This window comes from Bison bison, unplaced genomic scaffold, assembly GCF_000754665.1.
Source record: "Bison bison bison isolate TAMUID 2011002044 unplaced genomic scaffold, Bison_UMD1.0 scf7180017864469, whole genome shotgun sequence".
NCBI lineage: Eukaryota > Metazoa > Chordata > Mammalia > Artiodactyla > Bovidae > Bison > Bison bison.
In genome coordinates, this window is record NW_011495030.1 from 2,426,614 (window position 1) to 2,445,774 (window position 19,161).

The window sequence follows — 19,161 nt, forward strand, 5'->3', positions numbered from 1 at the left end:
ACATATGTTTTCACTGCAGAATTAAAATGCCTTTCTTTTCACATCTGTTGTAAAGTTATGTATTAGTCCCAACACGTTTTAATTTCCAGTGGGGTTTATAGGTGATCATGATTAGAATCAAACTTCCCAGGTGACTCAGTGGTAAAGACCCTGCCTGCCAATGCAGGAGACATGGGTTCTGTCCCTGGATCAGAAAGATCCCCTGGAGAAGGATATGGCAGTCCACTCCGGTATTCTTGCCTGGGAAATCCCATAGTCAGAGGAGCCTGATGGACTACAGTCCATGGGGATCGCAAAAGAGTCACACACAACTGAGCAACTAAACAACAGCAATGGTTAGAATCAGATGCCTCCATGTTAATTATTTAAAATTAAAGGTTTGATTTGAAAGGCTGGTGAATGAGAACAGAAAATTCCAAATTTCCTTGGAATTGGTATGCATGTGGATCCAGGCCGGGCACATTATAGCAGGTAAGTCAACAAGGTTATTAGCACGAGACCATGACTCTGGGGTCATGTTACCTCTCTTACAGACTTCAGGTTAGAGGCTCTTTGGGGAATCCAGACATTCTGCAGCAAATACTCATTTTTCTGATTTATAATATTTATTTCCCCCATTATGGATAAAATGGAGGGGGTAAGTGATATGAATCAGTGGCAAGCAAAGGAACTACTGGATGATGAGGCTGTCTAACAAGATGGCCTTCTGCTCATCTAACCATTTGTCCAGCAAACGTTTATTTGATACCCACTGTGTGAGAGAAGCTGACTAGACCCAGGAGAGCCAGACGTGATGGTATAGTGTTCCTTCTCCCAAAAAACAGCATCATTTAGCAATGAATTTTATATTTTATGTTTAAATAAATATTCACATTGTTTCTCATAGTAAATGGTCTGGGTGAAGTAGATTCCTCTAAGGAAGAATTTGCCCTTCTGTTTGAAAATGAGGGCATAGTGAAGGGAGATCAGAGAGATGCCTTAGACTCTCAGGTAGATGCACCTGCTCAGGGGTGTCGGGAGCTGACCACCTGTGTTGGAGGCGTGTAGCAGAGGGGAAGGGGCATGATGGGGGGCACACGTGGCCTCACTCATCACCATGGTCTGTGTGTTACAGTTCCTGGACCTTGTGACCCTGAGGACTTGATTGATGGAATCATTTTTGCTGCTAATTACCTTGGCTCCACCCAGCTGCTCTCAGACAAAACTCCCTCCAAAAACGTGCGAATGATGCAGGCCCAGGAAGCAGTAAGCAGGATCAAGGTGAGGGGGTGCCCTGTGCTCTGAGGGGGGGTGGTGGGCCAGTGTGGGCAGCTGAGCCGTCCATAGTGGTCACCCCGCACCACATGTCCCAAGTTTAGTGGAGTGGACTGAGGTGACATGACAGGCAGGGCTTATACCTGTACCTGCCAAAGTTCTCAACAGAAAAATGATTTGCAAAGTGTGTTGGAGTCTTGATGCATAAATGCTATATAATTTGATTGTTCTTAATGGCCAGCCTTGAGGAAGAAGTACATACGATGATAAGCTTTGGAAAGGTGGAAAGATGAGAAAGGACAGCATTTTAAATATTATCTTTCCAACATGTGAGCCCTGTATCACTGCATTTCTGCTGACAGAGATCAGTGCCTTGAACATTCATGCTACAGAGTGGTTCAAACTAGGTGTCATTGCTTTCGAACCTGTCGATCCTGTTCAAGCTAGATTGAACTGGCTTCAGTTCAGTCGTTCAGTCCTGTCCAACTCTTTGCAACCCCATGGACTGCCACACACCAGGCCTCCCTGTCCATCACCAACTCCCAGAGCTTGCTCAAACTCATGTCCATTGAGTCAGTGATGCCATCCAACCATCTCATCCTCTGTCATCCCCTTCTTCTCCTGCCTTCAGTCTTTCCAAGCATCAGGGTCTTTACCAGTGAGTCAGTTCTTCACATCAGGTGACCAAAGTATTGGAGCTTCAGCTTCAGTCCTTCTAATGAATATTTAGGACTGATTTCCTTTAGGATTGACTGGTTTGATCTCCTTGCAGTTCAAGGGACTCTCAAGAGCCTTCTCCAATACCACAGTTCAAAAGCATCAATTCTTCAGCACTCAGCTTTCTTTCTGGTCCAATTCTCACATCCATACATGACTACTGGAAAAACCATAGCTTTGACTAGATGGACCTTTGTCGGCAAAGTAATGTCTCTGCTTTTTAGTATGCTGTCTAGATCGGTCATAGCTTTTCTTCCAAGGAGCAAGTGTCTTTTAATTTCATGTCTGCAGTCACCACCTGCAGTGATTTTGGAGCCCAAGAAAATAAAGTCTATCACCCTTTCCACTGTTTCCCCATCTCTTTGCTGTGAAGTGATGGGACCAGATGCCATGATCTTCGTTTTTTGAATGTTGAGTTTTAAGCCAACTTTTTTCAATCTCCTCTTTCACTTTCACCAAGAGACTTTTTAGTTCTTCTTCGCTTTCTGCCAGAAGGGTGGTGTCATTTGCATATATGAGGTTATTGATATTCCTCCCAGCAGTTTTGATTCCAGCTTGTGTTTCATCCAGCCGAACATTTGGCTTGATGTACTCTGCATGTAAGTTAAATAAGTGGGGTGATGATATACAGCCTTGACGTACTCCTTTCCCAATTTTGAACCAGTCCATTGTTCCATTTAGTCTGGTTCTAACTGTTCCTTCTTGACGTGCATACAGATTTTTCAGGAGGCAGGTCAGGTGGTCTGGTAGTCCCATCTCTTTCAGAATTTTCTACAGTTTGTTGTGATCTACACAGTCAAAGGCTTTGATATAATCGATAAAGCAGAAAGTAGATGCTTTTCTAGAATTCTCTTGCTTTTTCTATGATCCAGTGGATGTTGACAATTTGATCTCTTGTTCTTCTACCTTTTCTAAATCCAGCTTAAAACATCTGCAAGTTCTCAGTATATGTGCTGTTAAAACCTGGCTTGGAGAATTTTGAGCATTACTTTGCTAGTGTGTGAGATGAGTGTAATTGTGCGGTAGTTTGAACATTCTTCAGCATTGCCTTTCTTTGGGATTAGAATGAAAACTGACCTTTTCCAGTCCTGTGGCCACTGCTGAGTTTTCCCAATTTGTTGGCATATTGAGTCCTGTACTTTCACAGCATCATCTTTTAGGACTTGAAATAGCTTAGCTGGAATTCCATCACCTCCACTAGCTTTCTTCATAATGGTGCTTCCTAAGGCCCACTTGACTTCACACTCCAGGATGTCTGGCTCTAGGTGAATGATCACACCATCGTGATTTTCTGGGTCATGAAGATCTTTTTTGTATAGTTCTTCTGTGTATTTTTGCCACCTCTTCTTAATATCTTCTGCTTCTGTTAGGTCCATACCATTTCTGTCCTTATTGTGCCCATCTTTGCATGAAATGTTCCCTTGGTATCTCTAATTTTCTTGAAGAGATCTCTGGTCTTTCCCATTCTGTTGTTTTCCTCTATTTCTTTGCATTGATCACTGAGGAAGGCTTTCTTATCTCTCCTTTCTATTCTTTGGAACTCTGCATTCAGATGGCTATCTTTCCTTTTCTCCTTTGCCTTTCACTTCTCTTCTTCACTCAGCCATTTGTAAGACCTCCTCAGACAACCATTTTGCCTTTTGCATTTCTTTTGCTTGGGGATGATTTTGATCACCGCCTCCTGTACAGTGTTACAAACCTCTGTCCATAGTTTTTCAGGCACTCTATCAGATCTAATCCCTTGAATCTACTTGTCACTTCCACTGTATAATCGTAAGGGATTTGTTTTAGGTCATACATGAATGGTCTAGAGGTTTTCCCTACTTTCTTCAATTTAAGTCTGAATTTAGCCATAAGGAGTTCATGATCTGAGCCACAGTCAGCTGAACTGGCTTGCTTCACCTAAAAGAAAGCATTTGATCAGATCTACTCTGGCTAATCTGAACCAAGTCAGTGCAAGGCTAACTCGGTTCAAACCAGTCATAACCTGTTTGCATCTGTATTGTCAAGATTTAAAAGGAGCGAGCTTCTTTGATCCCTGAAACCACTTTTGTCTAGTTTAAGTCATTCACAGCTAGTTTGAACCAGCCAAACTAGCTTGAACTGGTTTGAACTGGCCTGACCCCATGGAAATGCAGCCTCTAGAATACCCGCCATGAAGCTAGTGCCCCTAGAACCGTGGACAAGCCAGTGGTGACAGGGACCCTGATGGTGCCATCGTGTCATTCAGGTGCTGCCAGCACCTAGAACCCCTGAGGCTGTTTTCAGCTAGAGCCACAGGCATTTCATCACCACTGAAATCAGAGCTGGGGACTTCGAGCGAGTTGAAATAGCTTAGGACTTGCCAGATTGGGTTCTGTCAAGTTTCCATTGGTCAGAATCAACACCCTTCTCAAGGGACTGTTCCCTTTACATGTCTTCTCTCTCACACATGCCCAGGCTTCATCCTGGGCTTTGTATGGCAGTGTGGAACAAGAAGCAAGAGTCCTTAACTTTCTTCATCAAGGGAAAGAATATTTGTTGAGCATTTATGTGTGCAAGGCTGTGCAGGGTCCTGGGAGGGAGGAAAAATAGTGATTTATAAGGTGAGATCCTTACACTCAAGTTCAGCAGCACACATGAGAAGTGAATTAAGCCAGCAAGTATACAAGGGGGTGCCGGAGGAGGAGAGAGGGGTGTCTGGATCAAAAGGCCACAGGAGTGTGGGGATCCCTTGTGAGGTGAGACACTGCCTGGAAGCCTGAGGGAGGAGAGAGCAGCAACCACGGAGGTCATGGAGGTCACACGGAGCAGGGGTGGTACTTCACGTCCTTCTACCCCACTCCCCCCCCCCTCCTCCAGGGCTGATGCTCGTCTCACGAATTTGCCCAGGCTCTGCTATGTCCTGAATAGTCGACAGGGTCAGCGCTGGCCCTGCCCTTCATTACCCATCACTGCACAGGAAGCCCATGCTGCAACTTTTGATAGCATTATTGACAATTTATTGGCTTCCCTAGTGGCTTAGATGGTAAAGAATATGCCTGCAATTGCAGGAGACCCAGGTTCGATCCCTGGGTCAGGAAGAGTGCCTGGAGAAGTGAATGGCAACCCACTCCAGTATTCTTGCCTAGAGAATTCCACGGACAGAGGAGCCTTGTGGGCTGCAGTCCATGGCATTGTAGAGTCAGATACGACTGAGCGACCAATACTACTACTACTATTTCTACTACTGCTACTACTGAGGCTTTAGGATGTATGATCCAGAGAGTAATTTACAACTATATCAAGTCCCACCCCTACCTCCAGAGGTGCATCTTACCCTGTGACTCCCAACTAGACCACTTCCTGACAGTGTATCAGACCGACCCTCCTACCCTCTGGGTCTTTCAGACACAATAATGCTGCTGGTAGAATCTCAGGTTTCTGTTGAGCTGTCTATCAGAGCTTGCTTGATCTCCTTTTACCCTCTCCCTGAGCATAAAGAGGTGACATCAATACCTGGAGATGTCCCCACAGTGTTTTCCATGTTAATTTAGGATCTCCCAGGTGCAGAGTTCAAGAATGCACAAAACTCCCTGGGAACAAGCTGCTTTTCAGGGACTGTCCTGCCTTATCTCATACAGGAGAACTTGAAAAGCACAATCTTTAGGGACAGAGTTCTGACTCCTCATGTCCCCACAGTTACCAGATATGATTATAATTTTGTTACATCAGCATTTGTTAAGTAAACCCCCAGGTGAGCAGAAGACTACAAGAGAAATTGAGATGGAGAAGTTTAAGACTCAGCAGTCCTGGAGGAAGCACCTGCACACATAGAGAGGCCATGTGGGGAGGTCAGGCAGGACCTGGGCCCATGCCTTCACTGGAGTCCGTGGGTAGAATGCTTTGAGGTTTCCAGATGAAGGCCAGATTGGTCAGTGCAAACCAAAATGCGGTCTTGGTGAGCTCAATGGAGGTATTAGCTAGGGGCGCCTTGGCGAAGGCCCTGGGCAGCTGGGGGAGACAACGGCTGATGAGTGGGGGTGGGGTCCCTTTAGGAGCTGACATGCGCATGTGACTCTGTGGGCTGCTTTCCACAGCATTTGCGTGCATGAAGGGAATAATGCCAATTTAAGGTTCAGGCAGGCTGCTTAGCCAAACAGAATGGATGCTGAGGCAGTAATACCATGGAGTAACTTAGCTGAATTCTTGACCCAGCGCTTAGTTTCCAGGGTTAATAATGGTACCGTTAGCTCTCCCTGGGTCAGTGGGAGTGCAGAGACCCTGGATGGTTCTCTGATAGACAGGGACCACCAGTAAAGGGGGTATTTGGAAAAGAGGCAGTGCTTTTGGTTGTTGTTGTGTCACCTGGGACATTTTTATTGGCATGAGAGGCTAGAACCAGAGATCTTTGCCACCCTGTTAGGTCCAAGATAGAGCCACGTGACAAAGATTTATCTCCTCCAGATTGCTAGAGCACCCTTCCCTGTCAAGGCACACTACCCGGGTCCATTCAGGTGAATCCTCCAGAACAAAGCAATAATCCACTCCCGAAAGAGTACTGAGGAACCCTGAGACCAAGCATTGCATGTTGCTTTGAGATGAGTTTTTCCTGGTTTCTGTTTATTGACTTCCTGATGGGTCGTCCTTGACTCCCACAGCTAGAGTCTGTCTGTCTGCTGCCCTGAGACACATGTGTGTGTTCAGTGACCTTAAGGGGACAGCAGGCACAGACGCATCACCCAAATGTAGGGCAGGTCTGGGGAAAGACCCCAGACTCCAGCATCCCCATGCCAGACCCCTCCAAGCACCAAGTCCTCTGCACGGTATACTTTCTGATTTCCCCAGTGGTTTCTGAGAGTGTTCTTTTCCATTTTTAAAGTCCAGCTCCCTGATGAGAAACCAGAAAGTTTACTTTTGAATCTTCAAAAAGGATTAGTATCCAGAAGTTCCACAAATCATTTGAACAAAAAATTAGAAGGCTTTGTCAATCAGAACAGGCAAGACAGGCTCTCTGATTATAAATCCATTTTAGACCTGCCTAGAGCAGAGTAAGCAGCTGGAAAATGTATATTTATTTTTACAGCAAATTGCTCTAGTGTGAGGAATTCATTATAGAGTGGTGAGATTAAACAGTCGCATTTCATGTATAAGTATCGTTTCACAATGTGCTTCTTGCATCTGAAGGGAATGTTGCCTATCATTAAATATTTTCTGCCTCGTGTTCCTTTTACATCCATTTAAATGCCTGTCAGATTGTTTGCCTTTACACCCAGCCTGCCACTTTTTCAAATTATAAGTGGAGAAGGCCGCGTTCAGAACCCGTGGTTTATTTCCTTGCCCCCAAGAAAGTTACTGTGGGGATGGTGCACAGAGACTTCACCACGTGCACGGGGAACCAAGGGGCCGAGAGCGGGTCTCCAGATGAACTCGGGTGGTCCAGGGAAGCCTGCACTGGGGTGCCCGCATGCACTCCCTCCTCTGAGGAAGGTGCTGCACGCTTCTTCGTAAAGAGGCCGGCCTTTCAGGAATGAGTTACTCTGGGCCACCTCTAGAGAGATACAGAGCAAGCAGAATGAGGCTACCGATTTTCTAGCCACGTCCATCCAGGAAGGAAGGGGGAAGGGATGCTCTGTGGATTTATTTAGAAATCCACTTAGTGATATCCTCACCACAAACTGGAGTAATTCCTGGCTTGGTGCTCTCACCTACATACAGAAGAGCGTCCTCCTTTCTTTCTCTGATTCCTTCTGCCTGCCTCCCTCCCTCAGGGACCCCAGCTAGGCCCTCTCCTTCCTCTGCCTGCATTGTTTATTTGACCCGATGTGTGCCAGGGAGGCCTTCCTCTCAGGACCCGCCTGTGGCCCTGTGTTTGAGGTGCTTTTGCTCTGAGCCAGCTCTACCCCTGAGGTTTGGGTTTCCATTTCAAAGCAGGCTTTAATTCCTGGTCTGTCCGTCAATTATGTGGTGTGTGTCACTCACGTAGCACCAACTGTGGGCTGACATTTAATAGTGATACTGGCTTTACACTTGGAGTCTGAAGAATTGCAGTTTTCTTAAATTACAAATAATGTGCAGGTTTATTTGCCAAAACTGGGGGGAAGATTTGGAGTTGTGGTTTTTCTAGATATGAATCTGGCTCAAAAAGCAAACTGTCCCTATGCAAGATCCCTGTGACAAGGCCTCTTAGCAGATAAAAATCAACCACGTCCTTGACCCTGAGAAACCTGCAGTCTTGTGAGGGAGTCAGGGAGAGTGTTTAGGTAACCGAAATACAAGGCAGACTGAGGAATCTGTAATTAAGACATTTCCATCTACCAAAATGTAAGATACAAGGTACATCTGAATGCAGCAGCAGAGTTAGAGGATATCTGCCATTTTTTTTTTTTGCAGTTTTTTTTTTCATCTTTGCACCCTTCCTAATCTATTCTTTCTGCCTTAGTTCATCTGTTTTTGAGAAGTAAGAATAACCTTCCAGAAAGCTTCCCATATGATTTAGAAATGCATTAGAGCAATGGTCCTCAAAGTGGGACCAGCAACAGCATCATCAGCTAGGAAATTGTTAGAAGTACAGACTCTCAGGAGTTTGTTAGAAGTGCAGACTCCCAACCCAGTCAGAAACTCAGGGAGGTAAAGCCCAGGAACCTGTTTTCATAGGCCCTCCAGGAGGTGGTAATGTGTGCTGCAGGTCGGGAACCGCCCCCTGAGAGAAGTGTGGCCCATCCATCCAGTGTGAAGGAGCCTCTGTTCCCTAGCTGTGCTCTCACATTCTGGTCAAGTGCAGCGCTTCTCGCTGATAGAGTTCTACTGGCAGATAAACACAAGAAACGCCACCACATAGATATTTTTGGTATCTGTCACATGTATTATCCTAGTGAAGGCTCTGAGAAGTCCTGTACTAAGGAGATTTAATTCAGTTTGTTTCACGAGAAGCTTCCACAATTACTTGAAAGCAGAATACATTATCCCTATGGTGATACCTAATCGTCTTGTTGCTGGGATTCTTTTAAATATGTTTTAGGAAAAACTTCTAGAGGGAGCTTTGCCCTACACTCAGTATCTAAAGCAGGCAGAGGTATCCCCTTCCGAGCCCTCCCACAGGTGGGAACCCTGCCTTGACCCTACCTAGAGAACCAGTTGAGAAGCCTGTACAGCAAGCTCACTCGCCCCTTCCTCTCACTGCATCTCCATGCTTCATTTCACCCTCATTCCCACTTCACTCTCTGCTCCTCCACCGAAGACGGGGTGAGCTGCTGAAACTGCCTGAGCTGTAGAAACTGCTTCATGTCCACGCAATGTGGTGTGTTTGTCTCCATGGCCTTTTGGTATTGTTTTGGTCCACACATTTTTGTAAGATGTGTTCATTATCAAATATTCTTACATCTGTCTTTACTAGCCTGCCCCAAAAGATCAGATTTTTTTTTCCATTCTTTTATGGAGAGATTTTATTTAGGTGTTTCAAAATTTAATTGTAAAATGAGAATTTCTGTCAGTGTTACCTTGTCTAAGCCAGCTGATTTCCCATCTGACCTGAAGAAGTCTATGGTCTATAAAGAAGATATTGACATGGATAGCAGCCCCTTTACGTACATTATCTCATTTACTCCTCCAAATGGAGAGGGTGGGAAATCTGTGAGGTAGGTATCATTAACCCCATTTTACAGACGGATTGAGACGGACTGAGAAGTTTATAGATGAGAAACATGTCCAGCTGGCACTGTAGCAATTTGGAATATATTAGGTTTCCAGTTTGATTATCTCTTCTGCCACTTAATAGCTGTGTGACCTTGGGCAAGTTAATGAGCCTCTCTGTGCCTCAGTTTTCTCTTCTGAAAGATGAGGATAATGTACTGCCTGCCTCACAGGGTTATTGTAAGGTTTTATACTGTTACATGTGAACTGCTTAGAAGGATATGGGCATGTGCTAAGTGCTCAGTAAGTGTTAGCTGGGGAAAGAAAAGCTAGAATGGTCAGAGGATCCCAGACATAACTAGCCTTAGAGGGTCTTAGCAACAGCGGGTACTCAGTACACGTTGCGGATGGAGTGATTGGATGCACAGTGCTGCACGTGTCCTTTGGTGATCGCCAGCCTGCTGGTGGTGAGCCCCAAGTCTCGTGAAAGCCAGGGCTTTAAATGGATGTTATCAGCCCCTGCTTCAAGATGCATGTGGGCCTTAAGGCTCTAAGTCCTTTCTCTGCTGCTCCAGCTTCTCATTCTGGCCCTGACCCCCATAAGATTTCCAAACTTATGCCTAAATTTTTAATTCTAACTTGTTTCAGGGCACTTGGACATCATAAGTGATTTAAGGGTGGTGTTACTCTTAAGTGTACAACGTATTTTTGACTTCATAAAAAAATTCTCAAAATTCCTTTCATGAAACTTGGTTTGCCTTTTGGATCCTCTTCCTCATCACCCATCCCAGTAAAAACAGAAAGTGGGCATTTTGTTGGTGGCAGGCTTGCTTTCCTTTGAGAGGGGCCCTTCAGATTAGATTTCTCATCCTGCAGGTGAAGAATTTTGACCAATGGCCATTAAGTTTTGGTATCAAAAATAGTGGAAATTCACATATTACTGCCGTATCATTTCAGGGGAGGTAAGACAAAGGTTAGGCTCTTACAGCAGTTGTCATCTTGAGGGTTATAACTGGTGCAGATCAGGAATCTGTGTGGCACAGCATCAGCCCGGGGCCACTCCTCAGATGCACAGATATTTCCACTGTCATTGCAGCAGTTAGGATAACGCTTGCAGTTGCTGCCTCCAGACTTCCCCAGAGTAGACTATTTCATCACTAAGTCTTGACCATCAGTGTGAGCTGTGGGGCTGGGGCTGCCCTGGTCTGCTGGGTGTACCAGATCAGCTGTTCAGTGTTTGGATGGCTGACTCATCCAGTTTCTCCGCCATGAGGTTGCACAGACAACACAAGTAGTTGCTTATGAGGTAGTGGCGTGTTGCTGAGAGCAAGAGCTTTGGTGCCAGGTGAGTACCAAGGGTGTGAGGGAGCTGCTCTTCCCACACCCCACCCCATCATCACAGCAGTGCCCGTGGTTCGGCCACTGACTCACCATCATTCAGGTAATGTCTGCGTGTATATAGCAGGCCTTACCAAAGCCAAGAGATTGCATCCCAACCCAGGCAAATTATAATCATCTAACATCATAATCTTTTAAGAGCAAATACAAATAGAGTGCTTATAACACACCAGGCACTGTTTTGAGAGCATTGTGTATACAGCTGACCCTTGAACAACACAGGTCCACTTATACCTGGATGTTTTCCAGGAGTAAATAGTACAGTATTATGTGGTCCAAGATCAGTTGACTCTGTGATCGGTAGACTCTAAGGATGCAGAATGGTGGGTGCAGAGGAACCAAGCTATGTATTCAGAGGGCCAACTGTAAGTGATACACGGATGACCCCGTGGTGGTTGGCACCCCAACCCCACATTGTTCGAGGGTCAGCTGTACTCATTTTATCCTCACAACAGTCCTATGAAGTAAATTCTGGTTTTACCTTCATTTTACATTTGAGGAAACTGAAGCACAGAGATGTTAAGTGTTTTGTCCCAAGTCACATGACTAGTACGTAGCAGAGCCAGAATTCAGTTTTGGACAGCCTGGCCTCAGAGTTTCTACTCTTATAGAACTCTGCTATCTTGAATAAATCTTATATCCATTTCTAGTTAGAAATAGGCTTTATTGAAGCCCTGGTGGCTCAAATAGTAAAGAATCTGCCTGCAGTGCAGGAGATGAGAGTTCGATCCCTGGGTCAGGAAGGTCCCTGGAGAAGAGAATGACTACCCACTCCAGTATTCCTGCCTGGAGAATTCCATGAACAGAGGACCCTGGCGGGCTACAGTCCATGGGGTTGCAAAGAATTGGACACAACTGAGCGACTAACACACACACAGGTTCTATTAATATTATACAAATTTAAGGCAAGAAGTATTACTGGAGTTAATGAAGAACAGTTGATTCAGAAGTCAATAACAAAAAGATAACTAGGGAATCTTCAGATGTGTTTAAATTAAGAACACAAGTAAGGTTCAAAGAAGAAATCACTGTGGAAATTAGAAAGTGTTTTGAATGAAATGATAATTAAATTGCAATGTATCAAAATTTGTGGAATATAGCTAAAGTGGAGATTAGAGGGAGATTCATAGCTTTAAATATTATCAGGAAAGAAAAAAGTTTGAAAATCCATGATTTAAGTTTTCATCTTAAGCTAGAAAAAAATGGATAAATTAAACCCAAAGAAAGTGGAAACAAATAAAGATATAGGCTGAAATCCATGAAACAGAATCTAGGCATACAATAAAGGAAATCAACAGAACCAAAAGTTGGTTCTTTGAAAGCATCAATTGCGGTTAAGTGTAAGGCACCTCGGTACATGTCCTTCCTCCTCCTGCCCCTGCCAACCACCAAAGTCTGATTTAGGGATCAGTAGTCTAGGTCTGATTTGGGGATCAGTAGTCTAGGTCTGATTTGGGGATCAGTAGTCTAGTGGGATTTTTTTAAAGCCAGTCCACCTCCCACAGAAATGCTGTGTACCACTGTCGACATTAGTTTGTCAATTCCCTTTTCAACTTGAGTCTCTGCAAATTCTTTTCTAACTGTTCTCCTGTCTCTGTTTGTTCCATGCTAAGCAGATGGCCCAGAAATTAGCCAAAAGCAGGAAGAAGGTGCAGTACAAACAACTTCATCAGCTTGATGTTATGCCTGTTTTTTTTAATTTTTCATTTATTTATGTTTTGCCTTTTTTCTTACTTCGTGTTTTTGTTTTCTGCATCCAGCAAGTTTTTGTTCAGATTTCTTTTTGAACCGCCCCATAAGCCAACATTTCTCAAAACTCAGTTGCCCAAAGTGGCTGTTTTCTGTTGCTCATTAGTCATCTCACTCCAGAGGAAGGCCAGGGAGCAGACTGGGAATGCTGAAGGGATCCTGCAGTAGTGTGCAAGTGCCCACCATTCAGGAGCATTCACATGGCAGGGACCTGGGTCTGCTCAATTCTAGTCATGTTTGATTTGTGGATTTATCAGATTGCTGGATGCAAAAAAGAAAACTCGCTAATAACCACATGTGTGCAGAGTCAAGCCCTAAATGAACCAGATTGGTGCGCTTTTGTTGGTAGTGGAGCTTCCAGTGCTTAAGAGCTACCCGTGGGACATTGAGGCACTGGGGCTCGCTCTTAATGGGGTGGCTTCTGTGTTGCTGCGGTGTGTGGGAACATGAAGACCCTCTTACCAGAACTGCCTCCAGCTGCCTTGTTGCACCTGCTGTAAACATCGACACCCGCCCCCCCCCCCCGGCACTTGGGTAGGAGCAAACTCTGACTTCTCCAAGGTCCTGGGGGTATGAGTCAGTCACCCTGATTCCTTCCATCTGTTGGGCTCTGAAACCCTTGCAGAACGTGCCATTCACGTCATTGTTCAGAGAGTTAGATCTGCTGCAGTGAGCTACTGCTTCCATGGCGGAAGAGGCAAAGGACGTCCGCATTTCTCCCTGTAGCCTGGAGGTGCTCACTCCTGTCCCTGTGTCCATCCTCTGTGTGGTCCCTCTGGCTTTGGCAGCCTCATTCTGGAGTCTGAATCGCTGTTCTGGTGACTGTGTCTCGAAGCCTCTGTGTGTGAGTTAAGCTTGCTCCCACGCACCTGGGTCAGAGCAACATATTAAGCTTTCCCTTGGTGCGTTTTCCTTCTCAGGCTCCTGAAGGTGAATCTCAGCCAATGACCGAGGTGGATCTCTTCATTTCTACCCAGAGAATCAAAGTATTGAACACCGACACACAGGTATTAATTCCCCGGCTCCCACCTTCCTAGGGGGTGAAGCTTAGCATGGCAACCAGGAGATTGTGCCCGTGTCTGTCAGGTAGCTGTGCCCAGATGCTGGCTGGCTTCCACACAATCTCGGAGGCTGTGTCTGCAGTGCTTGCTGCTGATGTGGGGGGTAGGGGTTAGGGAGGGACTTGGTAAGGAAGGTTGGGGCTGTTAAAGATCAAAGGGAAAAACAAGCCACAGATATTGTTTGTTAATAATTCTCACAAACCTTTGTCAGAAGATTCATGAATTTAAACAGATTAGCCTTTGAAGAAATTTTGTTTAAAACCACACGTACACACATAAACAAAACACGGTAGTTGCATGCAGATTTTTTATTTTTTTAGCTTCCCCACCAGGGGTTTCCCAGGTGGCCCTAATGGTAAAGAACCCACCTGCCAATGAAGGAAACGCAAGAGATGCTGGTCCAGTCCCTGGGTCAGGAAGACCCCCTGGAGGAGGGCATGGCAACCCACTCCAGTATTCTTGCCTAGAAAATCCCATGGACAGAGGATCCTGGTGGGCACTATTGTCCAAAGGGTTGCGAAGAGTCAGGCATGACTGAAGCGACTTAGCACGCACCCACAGAGATGCTACTGGTTGTAAAATGATTTAAATTCCTTTTCACATACCACAGACCACTGCCTGCTCTGGGTTATCACCAGTCAAGGGAACTGCTCCCAGGCCTGGATAGGTACATGTAAATTTGCCAACACAGTGTTGGCAGTGAGCCCCAGAGCACCTCCACCCACTCCCACACCCGCAGCACGTGTGGGCTGCGCCTGGCTACACTGTGGGTGCAGACTCCCTCTTGGGTCTTAGATGATGCTCTGGACTCACCAGCCTCTCCCGTCTCCCCTCCAGGAAACGATGATGGACCACCCTCTGAGGACCATTTCCTACATCGCAGATATCGGGAACATAGTTGTGCTGATGGCCCGCAGGCGGATGCCCCGCTCCAACTCCCAGGAGAACGTGGAAGCCTCCCACCCATCCCAGGACGGAAAAAGGCAGTACAAGATGATCTGCCATGTCTTCGAGTCTGAAGATGTAAGGGTGGCCTCCTCTCATCTCCCTCCCTGTAATCTGATCTGAGCTGCTCTTGGGTAAACGGGTTCCCTCTAGTTCTCAGAGCCTTAATGATAGGTGAGACAAATACTTATTGAGCACTTACTATGTGTCAAGCCCTGTTTTAGTGCTGGGGATATGAGGCTGAGTAAAACAGACAAGGTACTTCTCGTGAAGGTTGTAGAGAGACAGAAAATGAATAGATAAATATACTTAATGTAACGTTAGGCAGAGGACTGTTTAATCAGGAAAAACTAGGTCAAGGGATAGAGGGGCAGGGGCTGTTTCAGGTAGGGCAATGATCAGAGTCCTTTCAGAAGTCACATTGGAGCCGAACCTGAGTAGAGTTGAGAGTGAGGAAAGAACAGGTGCAGAGGCCCTGAGACAGGTCCTGCTGACGGAGTATGGGGAAAGGCAAGGAGACAAGCCACTGGAGGGCTGTGCAGGACTGCCCTTCCCTAACAGGAAAGGTGGCGTCCCTGCCCCTCCGCACCACATGGCATGAGCACCAGCCACCCACTCCTTCGCAAACCCAACTGCGAAGTCACAAAGCCAGGGATTCCTGACACCCGTCTCTCCACATGATAAAGTCAGCAGAGGAAGCTAATTTAAAACAAAGGTGGGGTTCCTTCTTCCCTTCAGCCTTCTTCTCCAGTTGTCCCTAGAATTGCTGGTGAGGCCACCGGGCTTCAAGCTATTTCAGCACCATCCTTTTCCCAAAGCTCAACAGACCTTGGCAGCTCCCTCCAGGCCAGGGCCACAGCCCCGCAATGGTTTCAAACTGCAGAGCCTGCCCGAAGATGGCCAGGGCAGTGCCATTGACTGAGATAAATTTTCCTCCTGCCGCAGTGAAACAAGCTGTCTTTCATATATTGAGCAGAGAGACCTTATCTACTTAAAGAAAATTGCCGCCCGTAGCCTTGTCTCCTTAAAAGGGGCTGTTTTTCTGCCAGAGAGTATTCATTGAGCCGCAGTAAATGGCCTGCCTCTAAGAAGTTAGAAGTCAGAGGCAGTTCTCCAGGGAAGCGGAGCCCTCGTGGCTGTCGCCTCAGACAGGAGGAGACGTTTACATGTTTGTACCAACTTTTACTTGTCTGGTTCTCAGCCCCAGAGACAGGTTGCTGAGAAGACAGAGCTTGAAGCACCTGTCCTGGCCATTCTGTCCACTTTTCCTGCGAAACTGAGACCAAACTTGCAAACTGGGAGAAGGTTCTTGTAAAGCTCCCACAGAGTAACACTTAGAACATCGTTTCATGTGTCCTGCAGGCCTGCAAAAAGATGGCATTAGCTCTGCTTACCAGACATGAGGTCCCAACCCTTACCAGAACATGAGGGTTCAACCCTCAGCCACCTCTTCAGGCTTGGTGCTCCTAAAGGAGGACTTTGTCTCCCTTGGGACTCCTTTGGGTCCGTAGGGGAGACAATGAAGGGGAAGAAGGAAGAAGCAAGAGTGGACCTGGAAATCTTTGCTTCCAAGGCCCAGGATAGGAGAGGAGAGCATGGGCTCCAGAGCCGGGAGACCTGGATGTGACTCCCACCTCCACGTATGGGCGGTGCAGCTGCTTAGTTTCTATAGAGCAGGCTGCCACGTGGCTCAGGTAGACCCAGCAGAGATGGGAGTAGTCTAAGCTGTCGGCCCGGCGCATCCACTCATGATGGTCGGGAAGTCCACTAACTGCGTTCTCAGACACTTTTTTCAGTTTGTCTGTTCACACGAGCCTCTGATGCCCACAGCGAGGCCTCGGCAGGAGGCAGTGTGGTGGTCCTTGGCATGACATGTGATGTCACCAGACTCTCAGAGTAAGAAATGTTAAGCAGCATTTCTTTCCCCCAGGCCAACCATGCAGAAAGTTCTGATATCACTGTTAACTGCTTTCAGCAAAAATGACTGAAGATAGGGAAAGGAGGAATGGAGATGAGAGTTGTGTGTTTGAAACATTGCCCTAGAGCATGTTGTTGTTCTGTGGGTTTTCTACCCCCTGGAATTTGAGAGAGCAGCAGTACCAGGGACGGGCAGGAGGTTGGCTCTGGAATTAAGCTGCCAGGATTCTCAGCCTCCAACCCCACCCCAACTTAAGCTCTCAACCTCCTTTTCCTCATCTCCCCAGTGCAAACAAGGAAACAATATGTAAAACAGATCCACAGTTTTAAAGTCTAAGAGCTCTGAGAAACAAAAGAGATTTTTGTACTCATTTGGCTGATAAGCTTGCTCTGAGCTGCAATGAGACACTTTATAGGATTTGTCCAGCTTACTATGAATCTCACACATTTTGTTGCAGGAATATTACTGAATGTGTTTAGGAACTTCTCCAACCTCTGGTGGGGTTTTTACACAATGTATGATGTATGCAGTCTGTTACCTTTGTAAAATTTGAACATTTCTGAATTCTGAAACCCTACCCCCAGAGCTTAGGATGAAGGCTTGTGGACCAGTCATACTTACATTGTAGACTTGATGTGAATTTATGTGATGCTGTTTATATGGGATGTGATGTGGCACAGGCTTGGTTGCTGCTGGCTCTCCCAAGTTGTGATGTTTATTAATTAATACAGGGAAAGGTTGTTCAATTCTAGTACAGGAGAAAGATCAACGGAAGCAGAGTTCCCATCCTGTGAGTTCTGTGACCCTGAACAGGTTCCTTTGCATCTCTGGGCCTCTTAGCCTCCTCAACTAGAAAATGTGGGGTTGGACTCGATCAGGGTTCTCAATTCTGTTGGACCCAACAGTCCTTTGACATAGCAAATATTGTATAGAGTCCTGCTCATAGATAATATGAATGAAATTCATAGATCATATAATCTCCTTTTCTGAAAAAGTTTTCACAAAATAACCAAAGTATTGCCATAAATGTAATACAAAGGAGAAATAAAAGGAAAGTCAAAATAAAGTTGTTGATAGCTAAAATACAATAGTTGATAGACACATTCGCGCACACACACACGTGAAGAACTCCATAGCCAGTGTGCAGAATGACGGAGATAATTTATTGGCAACCCACACCTCACAAACAGCATTGATGCTGATGATTTTCTAAAGTCATGAAGCTTACTCGTGGTAAAGTGCTGGAGAACACATCTTTTCTCAATTCACATAATAGTTATATTCTTGGAACATTGACTGTGTTTTACAGCCATGCAATAAGTCTTGTGGTTTTATATAAATTAGAGTTGAGTCCTAGACTCAGGTAATTGAGCACAGGTGCTAATATGTACATGAATGTCCAGAGGGGATATCTTAAAATTCTGCAGGATGTAAAGCTCATGTACAGCTCATCCTAGGCAAGAGTGTCCTTTGCACAGCAGTAAGTCTAGCATCTCTGACTCCTGTCCACCGAATGCCGGGAGCGCCCTATGATCATTGTCATAGTAAAAAATGTCCCCAGTAATTTTGGAAATGCCCTCTAGAAGGCACCGCTGTGCCATGGAGACCCACTGGGCTAGCCAGTGCCTAGGGCCCGGCAGTCTTCAGGGACCCAGGTTATCTACTGGCAGCACTGGCCTGCTGACCTTGTGTCTCCTCTCCAGGCCCAGCTGATTGCACAGTCCATCGGGCAGGCCTTCAGCGTGGCCTACCAGGAGTTCCTCAGGGCCAATGGGATTAACCCCGAAGATCTCAGCCAGAAGGAGTACAGCGACCTGCTCAATACCCAGGACATGTACAACGACGACCTCATCCACTTCTCCAAGTCGGAAAACTGCAAAGATGCAAGTACCTCCCTGAACCTGTTCCCCAGGCTGGGCCGGCTGGGCCTGCCCACTGAGGAGGGGAAGGCAGGGTGCTGGGGTGGAACATGGTGTTCACAGGACGTTGCGGAGTACTCAGCCCCGTCTCTGGCTCCCCTCATGTGTGGCCCAGGTTCTTAAAGACTTCAGCTGAGGGCCGTGGCCAGCGTGGCAGGGTGTCCTCTGCCCGCTGTGATCCACAGCTGACTTTGGGGATGGGTTCCAGAAGCAGACAGGACCTAAACCCTGTCTTTACAAGCTCCCAGTCTAGGAAAGGGCACATTTATAACAGGGAGGATCTTAAATGATGATGCTCGGTGGGCGCTACTCAGAGACAGCTGTGCCTGGCAGAGTGGAGCTGGTCCCAGCTCTCTGGGGTCAGATGAGGGGTGCTGGGCTCCCCCTGGGACCGAGCTCTGCAGGAACAGCTAGAGGAAAGCAGGGCCATCTGACCTGCTCTGGGGTCTGGGTATTCTCTGAAAAGTGTAGAGTGCAGAGGGCTGGGCCCCAGTAACAGAAGCATGAGGTTTCACACACTCAGGAATCATCTGGGGAGCCACGGATGAGGCACTGAGGCTGGACTGTGTATATGAGAGGATGCAAGGCCTGGGTCAGAACTGGCAGGCCT

General features: G+C 46.5%; 1 protein-coding gene across 2 annotated transcripts in view; it reads left to right on the forward strand.

Moving 5' to 3' along the window:
• The window catches only part of APBA1 (amyloid beta (A4) precursor protein-binding, family A, member 1), a 256,563-nt gene that overhangs the window by 216,929 nt on the left and 20,473 nt on the right, over positions 1-19,161 (forward strand). The window contains exons 5-9 of one of the 2 annotated variants that reach the window (XM_010860646.1): positions 1,115-1,260; positions 12,576-12,608; positions 13,629-13,715; positions 14,607-14,792; positions 18,336-18,515. In XM_010860646.1, the coding sequence (XP_010858948.1) occupies positions 1,115-1,260; positions 12,576-12,608; positions 13,629-13,715; positions 14,607-14,792; positions 18,336-18,515 (632 nt within the window). The remainder of the gene's footprint in view (positions 1-1,114; positions 1,261-12,575; positions 12,609-13,628; positions 13,716-14,606; positions 14,793-18,335; positions 18,516-19,161) is intronic. The other variant, XM_010860647.1, reaches the window with a different exon arrangement.